The 10,820-nt window shown below is 33.9% G+C and overlaps 1 protein-coding gene across 1 annotated transcript; it reads right to left on the reverse strand.

The window, feature by feature from the left end:
- Positions 1-2,838: 2,838 nt before the first annotated feature.
- fcer1g (Fc epsilon receptor IgFc epsilon receptor Ig) lies at positions 2,839-10,627 on the reverse strand. The gene is made up of 5 exons (XM_081356213.1): positions 10,450-10,627; positions 8,133-8,230; positions 7,448-7,480; positions 6,427-6,453; positions 2,839-4,562 (listed from the first exon to the last, which is right to left on the reverse strand). The coding sequence occupies exons 1-5, from the start codon at positions 10,514-10,516 to the stop codon at positions 4,500-4,502; spliced, it is 288 nt and encodes a 95-aa protein (XP_081212339.1). The 5' UTR covers positions 10,517-10,627; the 3' UTR covers positions 2,839-4,499.
- Positions 10,628-10,820: the final 193 nt, after the last annotated feature.

Here is a 10,820-nt window from a genome sequence, read left to right on the forward strand (position 1 = left end):
CTAAGAAAACACTGATTAAAATGTTGACTTTACAATGCTTCATGCAAATATAGGCCGTGACAAAATCTCTCATCTTTTAACTTGAAAAGTATTGTTTTGCAGAAGGAATGTTCACATGTGTTTGCTTGCTAACAGAGCATTTTTTGCTAAGCGTGTGCAATATAAATATAACTGCTGTAACTTGAAATGGTTTAAATTGAACGTTTCTGATTGAAACCGACATAACTTAACATAAACAAAGACGTTGATATAGCCTATTCAAGCGATGTTTTTCCACAGGACTGCTATGAAAGATCTTGCAGCATTTTGAATCATGTTTCTGCTGGAAAATTTTGTGTCACATGTGTGTAGAAAAACCTGCACAGTAACCAAATCCTGATTTTACATAATGTGGAAGCATTTTACCATAGCATCTGTTTTTGAGGGAAATCTGAATTTGTCTAATTTTGTCCTTTAGTTTAAAGGTTAAACGATATTTCTTTCTGATTTGCATCTCATGTCATGTTTAAAAAGGCCAGCGCTTCAATGTCACCTTTACTTACAGTGTCACTTAAAGTAGTTTCTGGCCTCCGTTGACTTCCATGGTATCATTCATTTATTCTTTTCATATTATGTAAGTCAATGGGGACCAAAAACTGTTTAGTAACCCACACTCTTCAAAATATCAAAATAAAATATATTCAACTCATAGCGGTTTAGAACAACTTGAGGCTGAGGAAATTTTGACAGCATTGATCTTGGGTGAACTATGCCTTTAATAAAGATTTAAAAAGCTTGAGAATATCAGTGAAATGCAACATTTTTATATGAACAGACATGGCAAATGTCTCCATTTGTACATACTTCATGCCCTGGATCCTCATTTCCACTGATCTAGAAGAAGCTGCAATGCACAGACAGGAAACCACAAAGTTTTTTTTTTTTTTTTTTTTTTGTGAAATTCAAAAAATGGGTCAAATCAGGCCCAAACACAACACATAGGCTATAGCATTTTAAAGTGACCATGAATTCATGGTCAATTCTTAGTTCATGTTCTCTTGTAATCTTCATTCCAAAACATTAAATCCCCTTCAAATCACATCACAGCAATTAGCACACACAAGAAGACCAATCAATTCCTGATGGACAAAATTAAGTCCCGCCCCAACATTTTGTCTTGTTCGAGAAGCCAAAATGCATTGCAACTTCATGCCAACATTAAGGAGAATAAATAACAGTTCATAGTGATGTAATTTTTAGTTATTTTATGTAAAATCGTGAAAAATAAGTTATTTTATGTATTTTTTCTAAACATGTTGATTTGTACTGAAAATGTTCATAAAATTTGGGTGGTCAAGAATGGAGTTGAAAGATTTTAGATCCAGTGTTGCAAAACACATGCGAAAGCTACTGAGTTCATTTCCACTTCCTCACACATTTGTAAGGCAAATAACAACTTTGTTTTTGTCCTGTGAAAAATATATTTTCCTGTGGTGGGTGTGCAATACATTTACATTTATTCATTTTGCAGATGCTTATCCAAAGCGACTTACAAACGAGGAATACAGCAAGCGATTAATCTTAAACATGAGAAATGCTAGTTTCAGACATCGTTCAAAATGTTCCAAGCTATAACAGGGAGGGATTAAGGAATAGGGAAAGGATAAAAGGGGTGGAGCCAATCCTTTAATTGGTCAGGGCTGCTTTTTATTGGTTTGTAGGAAATCTTTGGGAAGGTGTGGTAGCAAATCATTGCTAACAAATAAATGTGCATTTGAAAACTGTGCTGCATTACAACACTGGATACATTGACAATATGGCAATGGCGGCTACAGTCGCTGTGTTTTTGTGTTTCCTTGGATTGAACGCCAGCCTCTACAGAAGACACTTTTATGTGAAAGACAGTATGACGTGGTTGAAAGCACAGCAGTACTGCAGAAATAACCATGATGATCTGTCAGCCGCCAGCAATGAAGAACTGAAACGACTTTCTGCTAATCCAAAGGTCACTGGTGATTATTTCTGGATTGGACTTCAGAGAGATGTCCTCATCCCAACACTGTGGAGATGGACCGGAGGCGAGGATGCGACTGATATTATGTGGGACGCTGGACAACCCAATACTTTGCTTGAAAAATGTGCCTCTGTCTAAAAATCAAATAGTAAAGTGCATGATAATCCTTGCTTTTCGTCTTTAACGTTTTATTGTATGGAGGACTTTGAGCTGATCCTGGTGCCGCAGGAAAACACGTGGGAAGAGGCTCTGGAATACTGCAGACAAAACTACATTGATCTTGCCGGTTTAAGCTCAGATGTGATTATGAAAGAGGCAGAAGATAAGAGCACACCAGCCCTGACAGATGATGTTTGGATTGGTTTGCGCTTCATAGCAGGTCATTGGTTTTGGGTAAATGGAAATAATATTGCATATAAGGCCTGGTCTATGGAGGAAGAGCCCCTGTGTCCTGCTGTGGGTCAGCGCTGTGGAGTTTATGATAGAAAAAAGATTGCTTGGAAACCTGCAGACTGTGAGAAGAGACTCAACTTTCTCTGCGTCAAGAAAAATAAAGTGACACCTAATGGAAGCATAGCCTAGATGAATAAATGTGTCATGTGTAATGATTACAGCAAGCCAGGTCACTATAAAACAAACATAAAAATTTTATTATTTCTGTTGTTACTAGTTTCTAAATCTAGGTGAGCTGTTCTCAGTAAGCAAACCTGCTGCTCATTTGCTGCTGTAAAGACAATCTTGTGAAAAATAAAATGAAATGTTGTTTAACAGAGTGATATTTGCAGTGATAAAAACATATTTTTTTAGGTTCTAGATGTGTTGTTGATACATTACACACATTACTTGCTATGCTGTAACATTTTTATTATTATATCTTGAAATAAAGACAACGGTTTCATTTCACTGTCTTACTCCTGAGTTTGAAGAAAACTACATTTTTATTTTTCAGCTTGACTTCTGAAAGTGTACGTGCTTGCATAAGTTAATCATATAATAAAAAAAGCTAACACTTTATTTCGATGGTCCATTCTGTAAGTACTTACATTAACTGTTAGTAGTAACATTAATTCGAAAGGTCCACTTGAGACATTCTACTAACTAGTTAAGTCAAGTCAAGTATATTTGTGTAGCGCTTTTCACAATACAGATTGTATCAAAGCAGCTTCACAGTATTAAATCAAAATAACACAACAAGGTTTGTTTCTAGTGGAAAAAACGTCCACGTTTGGTAAGGCTGATCAATAGTATTTATTGATTGATTAAATTAAATTAAATATCCCCAACTGAGCAAGCCAAAGGCAACAGTAGCAAATTAACTAGAAGTAACTTTGCGCCTATATATACATTTTACATTTTTACATTTTATGTAAAATTTTTACATTTTTGTAGGAAATCTTGTACATTTTTACATTATATGTCAACTAACTCTCATTAGAGTATGAGTAGACTAGGTTATAGGCTTCATGTTAGTAGAATAAGTTGGCACATAGTTTCAAAGTTACTTATATGAGAGCATCAAAATAAAGTGTCAGCAGATATTAATCAAACGGTCCACTAATACTCCAATGACTGCTAGTTGACATGTAGGTGCAAAGTTACGTATAGTTTGTAGAGTAGGCCATCAAAATAGAGTTACTTTTTCTTTATTATGTGATTAATTTGTAATGCAAGCACACTTTCAGTAGTCTAGCTATAAAAAACATAACAGGAAATGTTAAAGAAAAGAAAAAGCATTGTTTTCAGAGTTGTATGTATTTTATTTCATTGGATATTGATCATAAAACTTGTAAGCATTAACAATCACAACCACACAACCAAAATAATCAAACATTTTGGAAGTATTTAATCTCTTGTAATACATTCTTACAAACTCATAATTAAGCTTATATTGTAACTCCTACATTAAATTCTGACAATCAAAGGTGTCATTTTTGTTACACATGCAGTTGTTCTCTAAGATGCCACATGTAGCAGAAAGGAAAACATCGTCTCAGAGCAAAACAATATAAACCCTCGCTCTTATACCAGTGGAAAAAAAGGCCTACACATTTACAATCAAACACAGCTCTGTTTCCATCTCTCATACCTGTGGTCAAAGACAGATGCACATGTTGTCAGACCACTCATGTACTCTTTAAAACAGGAAATGACTCGGACTCTTTGGGGTTGGTGGCATGTTGCTATAGAAGCCAGGGCAGGAAGTTAGCCTCGAGAAAAGTGACACGCAGTGTGGTATACATGTTAGAAGCTAAACATGTAGTTTAAAGGCCCGATAGAAAAATACATTCATTAAACAAATATTATTTAAATTATTAAACAAGTAGAAAAGTAGACATTTTGCAGTCTGTTTGATTATTTGCTAATACATGTAAGTGATTACCATATACTACATAAACACAAAAAGTTGTTCTTGTGATAATGTCGAAAGCTTATTTACAGGTGCGACACGCTTAAGATGACAGTGGAATTGAGTCCGGAAACTTCCTTCCCACTTTTGATTTGAGTCTTATTGTTTTCCTTTCTTCATTTTGATGGTCTCGTATGTGTCCTGATCATGAGGCTTGAGACCCTGCGGTGTGGAGGAGAGAGAGGGACAAAACGGATGTGGCAGAGAGTGAGCGCCATTTCAATAGAAGCTTACACCAGATCAACCACAGGCTTCAGAAATGTAATATGCATCAGTTAAATGCTATACCAAAAAACCTGCATGCTTTCATTATAATACCGTCATAACGAAACTTAGCGTAGTTACTAGTTGCCTTATCAAATTGCACCAGAATTAAAAAAATCTATCACTGAACATTTATTTAACCGTAGCAAAAGTAAATTTCTCAAGTTCATTTTTCATCTCTGTTTTGTTATTATCTGAATCTGATATTATTTCAATCTTATATCTGTTATTTAACAGTTGAGATCGATCTTTAATGCTGATCTAGCCAGGTTTAAATCCCAGTTTCACAGGTGAGGATCGTTGTAACACTGCATTACAGTTTTCCCCCTTGAACTATGCTATTATATTCTTTTGAGAAACCATTAGGAAAAAGGTAAATAAAAAAACTATTAAGGAAATTATTAATTATTGCTATGCTCTGAACTATGCTGTATAGCTGTGTTTTGTGGTGTTTGTTGTCAAACTCAAAATATTTTTATTTTTTAATTACTAAAAAATTCCATTCTTTTATATGAAAAAGTTAATAATTGCATTTTAGTTTGTCTTGTATATATATATATATATATATATATATATATATATATTTTTTTTATTAGATCAGATAAAACTTTTTTTATTAGGTCATGTAACAACGTGTCCCACCTATGGGGCATGTTGTTACATTTTACTTATGGGGTAAATCGAGAAAAAAGTATACACTATATTTTTTTTGACCAAATTTTCAGAGTTGTCAGCAAGCTGACTAGATAGTGTAGTGAATGTTTATGGTTGTCAATGAATGGGATGCTAAATATCATTTTAGCTTTAAAGGGATAGTTCGCCCAAAAATGGAAACCTATATTGAGTTTCTTTCTTCTGTTGAACACAAAAGAAGATATTTTAAAGAATGTAGAACTGTTTCTGGCCTCCACTGACTTCCAAAGTAGGTAAAAAATACTATGGAAGTCGATGGGTGCCGTCAACTCTCTGGTTAACCACATTCTTCAAAAAAATTATTTTGTGTTCAACAGAAGAAAGAAACTCAGGTCTTGAACAACATGTTGATGCAAAGTATAATGACAGAATTTCAATTTTTTTGTGAACTATCCCTTTAATAAGATTTTCCAAATAAATAGGCAAGAATAAACCCAGTGTCTTGCATGATTCTTGTCCTTTCCGACAACAAAGCACTTGTTGTAGGCTAATCGTATTTACGACTTCATAAATCGGAATTAGGACATTTCCGATAGCACGTGAACTGAAGGCAGCAAATGTACCTAGCCTGCGGGTGAAGCGACTGAAAGATGCTACTAGGCCTATAGTTTTACAAATAAATTACATTTACAACTCAAAAGTAAATATGAACATTATGTAGGTATTTTAAATCATATAGATTTTTTATTTTGTAAATAAATTAAGAAATCCAGTCAAACGTATACAGATAAAATTTGAACAGCCAACAGTCTTACAGCAAAGGGTGAGTAATTTTTCACTTCCTTATTTGCTTAATGAAAGCCTACTTTAAAGTATCATGTTCATGGTGCATTTTCAATCTGTTAATTATTGCTAAATTTAGCGCAGCCGTTAGTCATTTAGCGATGTATCTTCTGGATGCTATGACAACTTCACGCGCAGTCATAGAAATATCACTTCAGTATTATTATTTATAGGTCAGTTAAAATGACCAACGCTGGCTCGGTCTGCAGAATATACACACAAGAAATGTTAATTTTACTGCCACACGGAATATTAAAAAACCACAACACAAAAAGAATAACGTTACCTCATAAACCCCATCGCTGGCATTTTTCTGTAAACGAACGGAAAGAATAAACACATTAGAAAGGTTGTAACAAAGAAACATGGAGCTTCAAAGTTTTTTCAAAACTCAGTGACAGTCATAAGGTCTAATGAAGTTTAAACAATGTTCTTTTGTTGAATTATAATATGCTTTCTGAAAAGGATGTATGCTTGATCTGTACGTGTGTTGTGTGAAAGGTCGCATGCTGAAAAGCAGCAATTTTTTGAAAGGCCTTCACACAATGATCACGACAGGATGCTAAAGTGTGATGTGGGTGGAGAGGGACAGTTAGCAAAAGCAGATAATTTTAGAGATTGAAACACAAGATTGAGTCTTCAGAGACTCAAACTGGACAAAAACTCTTCTCCTTAAGTCAGGTTAGGGTTAATTTAAGGATAGTAATAGTTAACCTGCATAAATGTCATTTGTTGGTCACAGAATGTAGGCCTACTGGCCATCGTTACAGCCGTATCTTAAATTCACATTACGCCACATTGATTCATTCTAGCAGTTTTATAAATGTTTTTCTGTATTTTAAAATCCTTTTACTGAAGAAGAATATATGTAAACATATTGTTGCCATATGTGTGTGCGCGCGTGTGTAGCATGTGGGATATATACTGTAGGCCTATGTATAGTAGCCTACAGTAGGTTATATACAGTAGTCAACATTTGACATTGATCAAAAAGGTACATCAAAGCTGTCCCAAGTAAAGAAACGTATTGTTCTATAACTTTGATGAAAGGTTTGGATCCACTTCAAATGTTGACTACTTATAAATGCAGATTGTTTGTTTATATATATATATATATATATATATATATATATATATATATATATATATATATATATATATATATATATATATATATATATACACACACACACATATATATATATATATATATATATATATACACACACACACATATATATATATATACAGTATATATATAGAACATACTGTGGAATAAATTAGCATTGATGGACAGATAGTCTTACCCCTGAAAGTTTTTCGGCTTGTTTACTTCGCATCTGCGGCCGGATGGATGATTGGATGGATGGATGGATGGATAGATGATTGGATGGATGGATGGATGGATGATTGGATGGATGGATGGATGGATGGATGGAATATATAGATAATTAGATTGATAGTAGTTGTTTGTATTAAAATTATTAGATGAAGTTAAGATAATAGCTTTTTACCAAATAATTTCAGAATGGTATATACTTATATCAGGACTATTTTGTGAGATTTAATCTAGCCTTGAACAAATTAATGGTAACACTTAAGGCTCATTAGTTAACAGTAGTCAACTACATTAATTAGCATGAATAAATAGGCTAATGAACAATGCATGACTATTTTTATTAGCTAATGTTAACAAAGATGAACAATTACATTAACAAATGTATTGCCCATGGTTAGTTCATGCTAGTTAATACATAAACTAATAGGCCTAAACCTTATTGTAAAGTGTTACCAATTATTCAATTTATTTATTCAAATCATTAAATCTTGATTTCCCATGGAAATTACAAAAGAAAAAAAAAATACTTAAGCTTTTGTAAGAACATGAAAACTCATGTTAAGTTAGTCTTAATGTCACACGACACTTGATGATGCCGTGATCATGACTTTCAGAGTTTAAACTGTTAAAGAGTTTGATCACATATACAGTACCTTCATTCTGCAGTACAGGACAGTGAGAACGACCCCATAGACGAACATAACCGCGTCCAAGATGTAGCATATCTGCGGCTCCTTCAAACTCACTGCATCTGCAAAAATGAAAATAACAGGAAAAGAAAAATCTCAATATATTGTGCTTCAGTTAAAGTATTTTATGACAGTTATTAACAGTGGGAATATGATTTTTGATATTATATAAAATGGTCTGAGTCAGTTTTATAGGTCACTGCTTCATATATAAACTCGGTTACACTTTATTTTAAGGTGTGTGTTACACTGCACGTACATTTAATTACAGTTTCTCTGCTGTATTTTAATACATTATCAATTTACACTTGATCAATTCTCCGTAAATGTATGGTCATTAATAAATTACAAAAAAATGATGCATCATTAATTGTACTGATGATGCATATGCATCACATGATTAGAATTGCATTGGTGATGCTATCATATTGATTATATGAAAGAGAAGACATGTTTACAATACAAACAAATTCTAATGATCAGACACTAATACACACCAACAAATCAGAAATCTACAGTATATCTGCTGTAACAGTTTTGATATTAAACGCTGAAAATGTAGCAAAAAGCAATGCATTTGTAAGTAAAGGTTTTTGTGAGAAACCAACTCTACAAAGCCCTAAAAAGTGTTGCTAAGTGTAAAAAAACTACAGTGAGAACGTGTGATGTTTAGTATCATATCCCGCAGAATAAGTGTTACTTCTCTTTTCTCTGAAACCTTCAAGTAAACATGAATCCGCTGACCACACGCTCATAATTAATCCAATTACAATCAATAAATACAGCGCTGCATGATCCAAAATAACTTGCTATACTAAACTACTCAAACATTGTGTTGTCTTAATGGCTCCAGGATCAATGGATTCATTCCAGTGCAACAAATACTGTTTGATCAAGATGTATGATTTTTTTTTTTTTTTTTTTTTGTCTCTCGTAGCTGAATTTCCCTTTGCTCTCGTTAACCACATTTTCATCTGTGAGAATTAAACTATTGAAAATAAATTAATAATAGAAAATATGGTAACACTTTACAATAAGATTCATTAGTTAACATGAACTAAGACTGAACAGCACTTCTTTCGCATTTATTAATCTTAGTTAATATGAATTTCAACATTTACTAATACGTTATTGAAATCAAATGTTGTATTTGTTAACATTAATGCACTGTGAACTGACAATGAGCAGCTGGATTTTTATTAACTAACATTAACAAAGATTAATAAATACTGTAACAAGTGTATTGCTCATTGTTAGTTCATGTTAGGAAATACATGAACTAATGTTAACTAATGAACCTTATTGTACAGTGTTACCAAAAATACTACAAAGCTCAAATCTTTAAACCTTGTTTAGTTCTCAGAGAGGCAGAAGGGAAGTGGACCAGCGACCAGCAGAACCTAAAATAAGCACCGCTTTCACAAGCACTAGTCAAGACATTTAGGAAATTGCCCAGTGCATTTATTCGGTTATTGTGAACTTTGGCTTTGCATTTGTCATTTAAATGTAGGCTCATATTTGTGTGGTTCGAGGCTTGTTTACAGATTAAAGAGAGGCTACTTCCTGGCAACACAGTTTCATTTCAAACACCGCTTCAATGTTCTGATGTAGTAAAGGCTTGTAAAAAAAAAAAAAAAAAAAAAGATGTGAAAAGTGAACTGAGTAACCAACCAAGGCTCTGACTTCACTCTTCACTTCACTTTTCTTTTCTTTTTTTCCCACAAATGCTGTATTGCAGGACTGACACATGTGCATTGGGGTTTTTAAGCGTCACTTGCTTCATTTTAAAAGTGCTGCCAAAATACAGAAGCAAAACCTTGTATGAAATCCTGGCATACTTCCACATTCAAGTAATGGTCAGAGCGCACTATTCTTAGTGGAATCATTTCATAATGTATGAACAGATTAGAAACAAAACAGTTTGGCTCTAAAAACACAATGAAGCTCAGTGATCACAATATATTAAGTTTCACAAGTTTAGTGGACAAAATGACCTACCTAAACATTAAAAAAAAGGTTAACTGAAAAAGTCATTGTTCACACTAAACTTTAGTTTGCTATACATGATTAAAATGTTGTAATACCCCTTAGGCCTTCCCTAATAAGGGAAAGTTGTTAATATAATACATTTGCATTCATTGACATTCGATTTCAAAAAGCTTCAATTTTTTTAAGTTTGTCTGTCAACCTGTAAGCTCTGTGTCGACGTGAGCACGCAAAACAATTCCTTGTTATCTGCATCGCTCATTTGAGATAAAAAGCGTTGATATTTAACACTTACCAGCAACGCCGAAGCTGAGCCAAAGAGAAAGAAGAGAGAAGGGCATCCCCACCTTCATCATCATCATCTAAAACTTGGGCTTTGCTCGAGTACCTCACTGGACACACACCTCCAAAGAAGACTTTCAGTGAACAGATGTGAAAAGCACATCAGAGGCAGACAAGAGGGAAGTTGTGGTGAAAATATGTCCGTTTTGAAGTTTAAACCACCCCCACCCGTAAGTGACGAAGAGGAAAAAGGCCCGAAAGCCATGTGATGCGCTTCAGACCGCAGATCCTTGGAAATGCTGAATCAGTATTTGACCCTATGGCTAATTTAAAAACTGCTTAATTGCATTTTTTTCACACACACACATATGTATATATATGTAT

Source organism: Scardinius erythrophthalmus, assembly GCF_964197995.2.
Source record: "Scardinius erythrophthalmus genome assembly, chromosome: 2".
NCBI classification, from domain to species: Eukaryota; Metazoa; Chordata; class Actinopteri; order Cypriniformes; family Leuciscidae; genus Scardinius; species Scardinius erythrophthalmus.

Bases quoted from the DNA above. Each gene is read 5' to 3' on its own strand.
- fcer1g (XM_081356213.1), bottom strand. From the start codon at position 10,516: ATGATGATGATGAAGGTGGGGATGCCCTTCTCTCTTCTTTCTCTTTGG. The intron at 8,231-10,449 runs GTAAGTGTTAAA...TCATTTTTGCAG, and splicing joins GCTCAGCTTCGGCGTTGCTG to ATGCAGTGAGTTTGAAGGAG. The intron at 6,454-7,447 runs GTAAGACTATCT...GTTCGTTTACAG, and splicing joins AAGCCGAAAAACTTTCAGGG to AAAAATGCCAGCGATGGGGT.